The sequence below is a fragment of the Formica exsecta genome, unplaced genomic scaffold (assembly GCF_003651465.1).
Source record: "Formica exsecta isolate Colony F162 unplaced genomic scaffold, ASM365146v1 scaffold1100, whole genome shotgun sequence".
In the NCBI taxonomy this organism is placed as follows: domain Eukaryota; kingdom Metazoa; phylum Arthropoda; class Insecta; order Hymenoptera; family Formicidae; genus Formica; species Formica exsecta.
In genome coordinates, this window is record NW_021848441.1 from 18,571 (window position 1) to 30,868 (window position 12,298).

Sequence of the window (12,298 nt, forward strand, 5' to 3'; positions counted from 1 at the left end):
CGGTCTATTCAACGGAGTCTGGGATCTCCCCCACCATATGATGTGTTTGATCTCCTGAAAGAACCTTCCTACGAGATAATTGCATCCATTGTTTCCTTCCTACGAAAGAATGACGTTTCGATTTGACGTACGGTGACTTGACACCTGCGCGCGGGTGCGCTCTCCCTCCCTCGGAGAACTGAAGAAGGACGATAATCTGGCAGCATGAACAGCGAACGAAGTCTGTTCCTTGCCAAAAAGTAAAGAAGAAGAAGACCCTTATTCTCTATCACTCCCTGTGCCCTTCTCTTTCCTCCACTCTCTCGCACCTCCGCTCTCACTCTATTTCACTTTCTCCTCACTCACTCCTCACTTTCACACTCCTTACGCCGTCAAACGCCTTCTCTCTATCACTGCGTGTCACACTCTACGTTACCGGAAACGGAAGTCCGCGAACTACATTATATATTTTTCACAAATATTTACAAAAAAAATTCTGCATTGTTTAAAGTTTAAGCCAATCACCATATCTTATTAGAAACTTGCATGCAAAATTTGAAGTCAATCCGTCGAACATAACCCGAGTTTTCATGCACATCGTGCATGAAAATATAAATCCGTAAATATTCACATAACTTTAAAAAAAATTTTTTTTAAGCTGAAAATTTTTATTCAAGTATTTAATAATATTGTTAAAAAGTAAAAAGGAAAGGCTCATTTCCATTATAGAGTTCACCGATATCTATTTATTCGCGCATGCGCGTAAAAAGTAATCTGATACATAGCTGTCAACCCAATCACAGATGATATAAAATATAAGAAGAAGAAAAATAGTAATCAACAGTAATAAAGCAATATATAAATGCATTAGACGTAAAATACATGGCCTCTCTAAGTTCCTGACATTAAATAAATAATAACGATATAATAGTTTTAATAATATATATATTACAACACATACTAAATTAAATTATGTAAATTATTGTCTTTAAAAAATCGTTTGACAAATAAGCTTGGCAATATAAACATTCAAAGTATTTAATAACAATATTGTTATTTATTTATGTGATATAAAAGTTATTATCAAATTTACATTATATTATATTATAAATGACAGTTATATATAATGTTTTTAATATTTCAGAGAGAACATTTATATTCGCGCACATAATGGTGGCTCCTAATACTATGGTGATGAGTGAAAATTTATTTAAACTGCAATGTTTGATTAAAACCACTGAGATACAGTGTAGCATACAGTGCAAACTTGGAAAAAGATTATTTCTTGCGCTGGCCACCAGCAATGCCGAAATTATCCTTTACTTCAAAAAAGAACTTTCCTGTTTACCTGTCATTAAGAGAATACCTTGGTTTCAAGGGCCACATAAACAAATCGCTACATTTTGCTTTGATCCAAATGGTATTTGGTTATTAGGTATAACCTTGGACGGTTCGTTGTACATACTGCCAGCTTTAACTCTAGTCGGTGAAAATTATTTCATTGACAAAAGATGGAAGACGGATGACGCGACATATATTCCTTTTGTGAATCTTCAGCTCTCGCATTTTAGGTAATTGCATTGTATGAAGTATCCTTAACTCTCAAAAATAATTATATATATCACATATACATACACACACATATATATATATATTTTTTTATCATGTAAATGTAATTATAATTATATAATATTAAAAGAATTTCTTATATAGATTATTATATTTTTAGACCAACTGCTATCACATGGTGGAAAGATACGAAAATATCTATTGACATTGGTATCATAGGAACTGAATGTGGAGCGATTATACTTGTCAATCTGTCAAATGGACAACAGATGGGTACAACTTACATTAATGGAAGTATAAGCAGTCTACATATTTGTCAAAATGAAAACAATGAGGCTGCATTTCTTTTGATAACTAGTAAATTACAGCAACAATGGCGTTTATCCTTGGAACAATACATGCATAATCTTTTACACAATCTTGAAAACAAAGAACTTCACTGTGGTGTAAATTCAAATGGTATTATTTATGATAACACGGAGGAGTCTGTTTCTAACAAGTCTAAACTACGAGAACTTAAACAGCTCTCTGTCGAGAAACTGGCCATTTTCAAACAGAAATTAATTGATACTAAAAATCAAACATTGGGAGAAAGTTCACAATCCCATGGTAAGTGTATGAATATATTTTAAAAATACAAAAAACCAGAAGAAATTTTAAAAGATCCAGAAGTAATATTCTTGTGTTAATTTTTTCTTAATTAGGAAAAAAAACATTTCATTTTCCTTTCAAAAGAACAAATCCAAAAAAATTGTTTTAAATACTTTTACAATGATGACATTTTCAATTTTACTTAGACTATAATGACAGTTCTATTATTTATTTATTTAATATTTCGTTTTCTATTTATTTATACATTCCGATTACGATTGTCATGAATTTCCGCTTTTAATATTGAATTTATATAATTTTTAATTTCTTATGCTGAAGATGGTCCAAAAAAAGGACCGAAACGTTCGCGGTTTATTATTGATGTAAATAAATAAGTAAGCGCCCCATATCTGCGCCGGCTCCTAATTGCCATTTTTTCCACTCATTAAGTTTTATTTAAATATTTTATTTTTATAAAATATTTTTTTTATTTTTAGTCTTTATGTTTTAAAATCAAATGTTTATAATACATCGTTTTTTAAGTATATATTTATTTACAAGAGAGAAGAAAAAGCTATGTCATTACTTTTATATTGCTTTTGTTAAAGAATGGCTGGAGAAGTGTCACCAAAATAATAAAAAGGTTTTTTTAAACAATGAACACTTGTATATATGCTTGTCTAATTCTGTTTATTAAATATTAAAAACATGCCAATATTACAGATGCTTCAAATAAAAAAGAAAATCATAATGGGTTTGCTGTTAATTCAGAGATATCATCAGAGTCCAAATTAAGTTTTACCAGCCTAGAACCAATATCTAAAGATACTTTTCTAGCTTCACAATGTGACAGAGAAGGCCGGCAATTGTATACATGCTATCATCCTAGCACTCATCATGTCACAGTAAGACAAAGTTTCATGATGTAATAATCAGCTTATATACATTTTACATATACACACACACACACATACATACATATATAGAATATCCTAGGTCAATTATAGTTTCTTTCAACTATGGATCCTTCGACTATTGACATGCAAATTTTGTTTTACAAAAATATCGAGATTTTAATAGAGCTTTTGAGTTATGTGCAATTGAAATCGACGAAATTTTTTTTCTTTGCATAAATCAAGCTTCTGTATTGTTAACAGACAACAGAACATTAATGTTTAAATAAGTTTACATATGAATTTTAATAAAATTTTAATTTACCTTTTGAGACCTAATATTGAAAATTAAAAAAGTTATAAAAAAGATGGTGGTTTATATTAAGGAAAAATTAATCTAAAATTAGAGTTAAAGAATCTGCAATTAGAAAGAATTATACTTGCATTTTCATATATATCTTTCTTTGTTATTCTTATTGCTAGATATAGATCTAATATAATATTAATATTTATATTAATTCATGTTTAATTTCTTATCCTAGGTGCACGGTCCGAATTTGGCTGTAGTGCCGTTATCAATGCACAAAGTATTCGAGTCTTGCGAGACTGTTTTATTGACGCACAGATTCTTTTTCATTACTGATATTAATCAACATGTGATATATATAATATCTGATCAATTGTCCGAGACTCATGTAAATAAAGACTGCAAATTTAATTCCGAGTCTATTATCGGAACATTTTCTTTTAAGAGCAGTAAGGAAGTTATACGTGCGGTTTACAAAGTAACAAATTTTGATAATGTGATACAGAGAAAAGTCTCTCAAGAGCTAGAGAATAAATGTACTTTACCAAAGAATATAAAGGATATTAAGATTGAAATACCTAATTTAGATACATGTATAATTGTTACAAATCGCTGTGTATACGAAGTTATTCTAAGGTAAGTTTTATCAAATTTATTATAGTAAAATAATGGGTGGGAGGGATGAATAGGAGAGATATTCACGGAACAATGCAAAAATATATATTTTTATTTACAAGAGAGAAGAAAAAGCTATGTCATTACTTTTATATTGCTTTTGTTAAAGAATGGCTGGAGAAGTGTCACCAAAATAATAAAAAGGTTTTTTTAAACAATGAACACTTGTATATATGCTTGTCTAATTCTGTTTATTAAATATTAAAAACATGCCAATATTACAGATGCTTCAAATAAAAAAGAAAATCATAATGGGTTTGCTGTTAATTCAGAGATATCATCAGAGTCCAAATTAAGTTTTACCAGCCTAGAACCAATATCTAAAGATACTTTTCTAGCTTCACAATGTGACAGAGAAGGCCGGCAATTGTATACATGCTATCATCCTAGCACTCATCATGTCACAGTAAGACAAAGTTTCATGATGTAATAATCAGCTTATATACATTTTACATATACACACACACACACACACACATACATACATATATAAATCATCCTAGGTCAATTATAGTTTCTTTCAACTATGGATCCTTCGACTATTGACAAGCAAATTTTGTTTTACAAAAATATCGAGATTTTAATAGAGCTTTTGAGTTATGTGCAATTGAAATCGACGAAATTTTTTTTCTTTGCATAAATCAAGCTTCTGTATTGTTAACAGACAACAGAACATTAATGTTTAAATAAGTTTACATATGAATTTTAATAAAATTTTAATTTACCTTTTGAGACCTAATATTGAAAATTAAAAAAGTTATAAAAAAGATGGTGGTTTATATTAAGGAAAAATTAATCTAAAATTAGAGTTAAAGAATCTGCAATTAGAAAGAATTATACTTGCATTTTCATATATATCTTTCTTTGTTATTCTTATTGCTAGATATAGATCTAATATAATATTAATATTTATATTAATTCATGTTTAATTTCTTATCCTAGGTGCACGGTCCGAATTTGGCTGTAGTGCCGTTATCAATGCACAAAGTATTCGAGTCTTGCGAGACTGTTTTATTGACGCACAGATTCTTTTTCATTACTGATATTAATCAACATGTGATATATATAATATCTGATCAATTGTCCGAGACTCATGTAAATAAAGACTGCAAATTTAATTCCGAGTCTATTATCGGAACATTTTCTTTTAAGAGCAGTAAGGAAGTTATACGTGCGGTTTACAAAGTAACAAATTTTGATAATGTGATACAGAGAAAAGTCTCTCAAGATCTAGAGAATAAATGTACTTTACCAAAGAATATAAAGGATATTAAGATTGAAATACCTAATTTAGATACATGTATAATTGTTACAAATCGCTGTGTATACGAAGTTATTCTAAGGTAAGTTTTATCAAATTTATTATAGTAAAATAATGGGTGGGAGGGATGAATAGGAGAGATATTCACGGAACAATGCAAAAATTAGGTGTGTTTATTAAATTATTTACATGCTTTTATTGTAGAAAATCACTTTTTTCCATTTTCATGGAGCTGATATTGAAGAAAAACGAGTTGCAGAAAGCAGGAAGATTGGCAATGATTTTTGGGCTCAATGGACAACAATTGTTGGAATATGCTGGCGATATATTTTTATCAAACAAAGAATTCCCACGTGCAGTAGCCTCTTATAAAATGTCTAGGGTAAATAAGGGCTTAATTAAAAAATCATGGATCGATTTGGAAACAGAAAACTTCACAATATCTCTGTTGAAAATTTGAAGATGTGTAAAAAATTAATTTATAAGTGTATCACATCATGAATCATTCTTCTGAAACATCTAAACTTTTTTTTTTAATCTAAGAGATTTAAATATTCTCTTTATTTCCGATGTGCGACTTATTATATATAAAATATCTGTTATTTAAAGAAAAGAAGCTGCTATATTGTCAAAAACTTTACACAAAAAGATTAATATTTCTTTATTGATCGCGAGCAGAATTAATTTTGCCCAATATTTATATTTTAGTGTAAATTATTGAAGAGCGTGTTAAAGTTTGCGTCGATTGGTCATACCTCCGAATTATTAAGTTGTCTCACCCACTGCTTACTGACACCTGTCATTACTGAGATGCCCACTGCAACAAGGATACATTTATCTAATTTATGCATACTTGCCTTCATCGAAATGACATTGAGGATTTGGTCAGAACAATCTAAAGCAATTTACAAAGAATTCTTGTAAGTTGCATTTTACAATGCAAATATATTTCTAAAAAAATAACATTATAACTTCTATTTTCTTTCACTTTTCTATCCTGTTAAAGTTGTCGGCATGAAAAATAATGAATGAAAAATAAGTATGGTATATGTACTCTGTTTATAATTCTATATTTTGTGTCCTTAGGTACTTTTTATCCACAAATATGTTTTACGACGAATTGCTAGCTATTAATATAGCTGGTCAAACTTATTTATGGGAAGTATTACATCATTTAGCTACACAGAGAAGTTTGTACAGCCAAATGTTAGATATCCTCATGAAGACAGTACAAATGTTTGGCATAAACGACGTTTGTCCAAAATCATGTAATGTATACATACATACATACGTACATACATACATACGTACATACATACATACATACATACATACATACATACATACATACATACATACATACATACATACATACATACATACATACATACATACATACATACATACATACATACATACATACATACATACATACATACATACATACATACATACATACATACATACATACATACATACATACATACATACATACATACATACATACATACATACATACATACATACATACATACATACATACATACATACATACATACATACATACATACATACATACATACATACATACATACATACATATATATATATATATATATATATATATATATGCACAAGTATGATTGCGTGCATGTGTTTCACAAACAAATTCCAAGTGAATATCATTAATGTATGAGATGTAATATGAACTTACGTATATGTTTTAGATGGTTTACTTATATGTTTAAGCGAATCTGATCTGATGCAAGCAATGTTATTGAATCATGATTTAGCTAGAGCCCATATGTTGTTTGTACGCAGTAATCTGCGAGAGTCTCAAATTTTCGTGCTTCAGGTAAAAAATCTTAACTCTTAAGTACTAACTTTTGATAAAAAGTTACAAAAGTTTGCATCTGATTTTTCTCTGTCTCATCTGCAAAATGCAAGATTATTTTATTTTTATGATATAAACGTCGTTTATAAAATAAATGGATTTTGTATGGAAATCAAACTTGTATTGCTTGTGTATATACAATACACGAATGTGAACCATTTATCTTCTTTTTTTTTAATTACATTTTTCGCTATTGGATACCCCTGCCAATGATTATTTATTGTGTTTTGAATAGCTTTCAGGCATTTTATAAATAAAGTGAAAACAAAGATATATATTACTTTCCATTTGACAACTAAATTAACAAATAAATCAAAGAGAAGAAAGCAATATAAAAATATTCTCGATTATTTTACTTTGTAAAATATATACATGAGCGAAAAAAAGATCGCTTAATATATTAAAAAAATTGAAAGTTTTACTTTACATTTTTCAAATGTACTACAATTGTGTGCTTAATACTTTGATATTTCACAGAGATTAGTAACATTGTATGATCCAACAAATCCAGTATTACGACCTAAACTGCTACAGTATACAGCACGCCATAAAATGGTATTGTGTAATCTACGATCTAGTCAATGCGATTTTATAGATGTTACGGATAATATTGTAAGTACTAAAAGTTATTGTCATATAAGATGTATATTGATCTGAAATCGATCTCTTTCTTAAAAATATTGTACGAATAATATAGTTTTCTTTCTCTTTCTTAAGAATTATGAACTATCTAAAACGAAGAAATTTTGGTAAATTGATTCTCGGAGTCGTTAATATACTATAGAATAGTATATTCTTTGATTAATCTCATACAAGAGTGTACTTATTAAGGACATTCTACAATGGCAGTAACAAGGCTGTAGGAGTAGGAGAGTATAAATTTTAATTTAGTCTTTGGTTATCATGTTATTTATACGTTTTACAGGATGATACGCTTGTGGAAGATATAATAGAAACGTTTATATTAATTTTATTGACTCTTATACATAAAAAACAATTATTAAATTCTAATTACAAATCTACGCTTTTGTACGATGTGCAATTGCCAGAAATGAGCAAGGTATAACTCCATAAAAATTTATATTTTGTAAATTTTAATATATACGAGATATGGTAAAGGAAACGAGAAAAGTTATAGAGAAGCTTTTATCATCAAGAAATTACAAAATTTGAAGCTTACTTCTTTTTTTTAAACAAACTAATTGATTTTACGGTATTTTTCTGTGCGTCTTCCCTACATGTGTTTCGAAACATTTCTTTTTAAATTCTCCTCGGGAATGCTTCTATCGTGCATATCTTTCAATATATTTTTATATTGTTTAGATAATTTTTGACACGTTGATTTTTCTTCATGCGTCGTCTCATTTTTCAACATATCGAAGAGATTGCAGTTGTAGTTATATTAATACATTGTTTCGAACTTTTAATATTTAATTCCCGACATAAATAAAAATAAAAAACACGTATTTTGCATATATAAAATTAGTGTAATATAAATATTATTTATCCAATTTTCGAATATTTTTCTATCTAATATTAATCATTTCTATTTTTCTAGCATTTTTCGAATGCTTTTGATAGAAAAGATTATGAAAGATTTTTTGAAAGACTAGAAAATTTTTTAGATTGCGAAGGGAGGGAATGTCATATATATAATCTCGTTTTTTCATTTGCCGAATCTCGTATTATTCAATCACTATCACATGGCTATCTACAATTATAATTTTATAATTTTGTCTGTAAGCAGGAATACTCGGAAATGGCGTTACATATTGATTTTAAGAGAAGATCACTGAGCGCTGGATTTTCTCACGTTGCTCTTATTAGAAACGGTAACATCTACACTTGGGGAAGCTTGGTGCAAGGTTGTCTAGGTATATATTTGACACACATTTTTTATTTGGGCAAAAAAACGTAAATAATAAAATTATGAAGCGTTTTAATTTATACATAACAAGTATAAAATTATAAACGCGTATTCACAAGAAGTTGTTAAGTATTTAAAGCACATGTCTCTCAGATAAGAAAAAAAAAATTTTTTCTATTATATTTTGTAATAATTTATAATACCGATCATCATTTTGCAAAATTTCTAGAAATTGTTTAAGTTATACATTTTATTATATGTATTGTATATTTCTATATGCTCTTTAAATTGAATATGATTTAAAATAAAAAGTGAAACATTTTTATATTATATGTCAGTCTTTTGGCAGTTTGAAAGCTTTATTAACTTTGTACTTGTATCTTTCGTTCAATTCATATTGGTCTTTCGATTTCCTTCTATCTTAAATTTTCAATCATCTAGCCTTTTTATATTTCCTTCAATCTGTCGTGTATACATATTAATTTAATATTTTTTTTTTTAATTTGATGTATATTATTATTAATTAGGAACTGGCTCTAGCGTCTTGCGGTACGGAGCACCTCATGCCATATGTTTCTTCCGAAGTATGGAGATAGAAGTTTTCAGCGTATCGTGCGGACATTGCCACACCCTGGCGGTTACCAACAACGGGATCTACGCCTGGGGATCGAGTCAATTTGGACAGCTGGGTCTCGGCAAGGTGCTGCAGTGTTCGAGTCCAGAATTGATCGTCTCACTGGCGCAGGAGATTATTGTCGACGCAGTGGCCGGGCAATATCACTCCGTGGCGCTTACCGCTGACGGCAGAGTATTTACGTGGGGTTGGGGAGTCCACGGTCAATTGGGCCACGGTAACACCGACGAAAAGATCACGCCGTCCTTGGTCACGGCTCTGCTCGGCGTGGTTGTGCGCTGCATCAGCGCCGGTTACGCGCACACCCTGGCATTGTCCGTGGATGGTGTCGTATACGCCTTCGGATCAAATGTCCTTGGTCAATTGGGAATCGGTGGGAGTAACGCTAAGAGTTCTGTGCCGACGAAAGTATCGTTGCCGGACGGAATAACGCTTATAAGTACCGGATACTTTCATAATGTAAGTCAGTGAATGATACATATATATGTGACCTTATCCTCGTAAAAACGACGGAGATTGATCCTTCTAAGAATCATAATCGTTCATTAATTTTTTAACATCTCATATTTGTAACGTAACACTTGATGTGAATAATAATGGCAATCTCATACATTCGTACCTCGTGTGTTTATAGCTTGCTCTTAGCGATACGAATAAATTATACGTATGGGGCGCGAGTCCTCAGGTTCTCAGATTACAAGCGCAAGCGCAAAAGAAGACTCGTATACTGGAGCAACAAGAGGAAAGAAAAAATAAAACTTTGGAGGAATCGGAGAAAATATCAATCGGCGTTATAAACTTGAACGAAGAAATGAAAGAACCTTTGGAGGACAATGTGCAAACTATGGAGACGAAAACGATCGCTTCTAGCGTAGAAACGCGAAAGAAACCATCCGAAAACGCAGATTTGAAAAACATTGGTTTGATAGACGAGAGTCAAACGCATTTAAAGCCGTCTGTGGTCGATACAAGTTTGATAAAAGGACAGATTACTCAAGTTTGTTGAAAAGAATCCAAAAATATTAGAATTTTTTTTTTTTTAGGGCTATTTCCGAAAATATTGTCTTATAACGTTAGAAAAAGAGAATTCTGCGTATTTTATGCAAAGCAAATAAGATGTAACTTATAATATATAATCATTTTTTGTGTATTTAGATATCAGTCGGCTGTCACCATAATGCATTGATAACGAAAGACGGTTCCTTATACACATGGGGCCGTAATCTGGACGGTCAATTAGGCAATGGTACAAGAAAGGAAATGCCGATTCCAACACCCTTGTATTATAATCCGGCTTCTATTTTCGCACAAATACCACCTAGACACAACGATTTTAAGAGAACGCAAAATCAACGAGACTCGGACAATGGTGCCAAGTCGAGCGATTCATCGGCAAATAATAGAAATGCATCTGAGAACAATGGAAATGTTACCAGTGCATCGAAATCGGAAAATATCGGCCACAATAATAAGGAGAGAACCAATCCTGTGATTAAAACCATTGGGATCGCCTGTGGTTACGATTATACAGTTGCGATACAACCAAGTTAGTAAAAAACAAATTTTTTTTTAAATTTTAATCTTTCTTAATATCTAGATTATCTATCCTAAATTCAAAAAGAACTTAGCAATTTTATCTCGAATGAAATGATCTTAATATTATAATTAAATTTAATTTTAATTAACAAATTTTTTAAATTTTGTTTTATAATTTTAATAGTAATATTTTTATAATTTTAGTAACACAAATATGATTTTCCTGTAAACTTTTTAATATTAATTTTCAGACAAGATTCTTAACTGTTTGATGAGATTCTTAATCTGAAACTTTTAAAAGATAAAAGCACAATTATAATCCGTGATTGAAATTGTTATTTTAATTACGCGACGTTTAATAGACTGAAAACTAATAAAGTATAGCAAGCGTTGTGCATTTTTTCAGGGGGTACAATACTGGCCTGGGGCAATAATAGCAGAGCGCAGTTGGGTCGCATCCCCGCGAGAGAGACACGCGATGCCGACGACAAGCTCGTATTGCTGAAATCATCGAAACGAGTAGTGCGACTTCCCAATACGTTACACATAGCGCTGGACGTTCCTAGTCAAGTACCTGGTATTTCTACTCTGGAGATCTCTTATCAGTCTAACGACGTGTCCTGTTTCGCCGGACTCGTCCGTCCTTTGAGCGTCATCGAAAAATCACCTGGAGAATTGACTCTTCATTACATCCTGGAACATTTTTACGGTTTATATCGTTCCGCCAGTATCATGGACAAGGTTCGTCGATCACTTCGTATGATTATACGAGACGATAATAAAATTTTATATAAAAATAAAAGAATCATTTTTATCATGTTAATCATTCAATCGTTAAACGTAGTCTTATGGATGACATTTCCGGAAGTAACGCGCTTTTTCCAACTTGCTTTTTATAATTTGAGGGATCTTATTTCATTTCATAATATTGATTTGTCTTCTCTCTCTATTTTATAGAAAAAAAGCAATAAAATAATATATTCTTCATCAATTCCTTTTTCATAAAACATATAGCTATCTTGTATGCACATAGCACAGATATACTTTGATATTTGTGAATATCTATATATACTTTGATATGTGAATATATAT

At 30.6% G+C, this 12,298-nt stretch overlaps 1 protein-coding gene across 5 annotated transcripts in view; it reads left to right on the forward strand.

Annotated features, from left to right (window-relative positions):
- The first annotated feature begins 535 nt into the window (after positions 1 to 535).
- LOC115236290 overlaps positions 536 to 12,298 on the forward strand; it is a 14,855-nt gene continuing 3,092 nt past the window's right edge. Inside the window, exons 1-16 of one of the 5 annotated variants that reach the window (XM_029808646.1) lie at positions 536 to 1,055; positions 1,124 to 1,550; positions 1,709 to 2,157; positions 2,863 to 3,044; positions 3,575 to 3,975; positions 5,480 to 5,657; positions 5,984 to 6,195; positions 6,362 to 6,543; positions 7,003 to 7,130; positions 7,647 to 7,781; positions 8,095 to 8,229; positions 8,914 to 9,043; positions 9,564 to 10,129; positions 10,305 to 10,667; positions 10,826 to 11,216; positions 11,613 to 11,947. In XM_029808646.1, coding sequence (XP_029664506.1) covers positions 1,150 to 1,550; positions 1,709 to 2,157; positions 2,863 to 3,044; positions 3,575 to 3,975; positions 5,480 to 5,657; positions 5,984 to 6,195; positions 6,362 to 6,543; positions 7,003 to 7,130; positions 7,647 to 7,781; positions 8,095 to 8,229; positions 8,914 to 9,043; positions 9,564 to 10,129; positions 10,305 to 10,667; positions 10,826 to 11,216; positions 11,613 to 11,947 — 4,188 coding nt within the window. In that variant the 5' untranslated portion in view covers positions 536 to 1,055; positions 1,124 to 1,149. Of the gene's footprint in view, positions 1,056 to 1,123; positions 1,551 to 1,708; positions 2,158 to 2,862; positions 3,045 to 3,574; positions 3,976 to 4,164; positions 4,421 to 4,956; positions 5,358 to 5,479; positions 5,658 to 5,983; positions 6,196 to 6,361; positions 6,544 to 7,002; positions 7,131 to 7,646; positions 7,782 to 8,094; positions 8,230 to 8,913; positions 9,044 to 9,563; positions 10,130 to 10,304; positions 10,668 to 10,825; positions 11,217 to 11,612; positions 11,948 to 12,298 lie in introns of those variants that run through there. The other 4 variants (XM_029808671.1, XM_029808654.1, XM_029808664.1 and 1 more) reach the window with 4 other exon arrangements.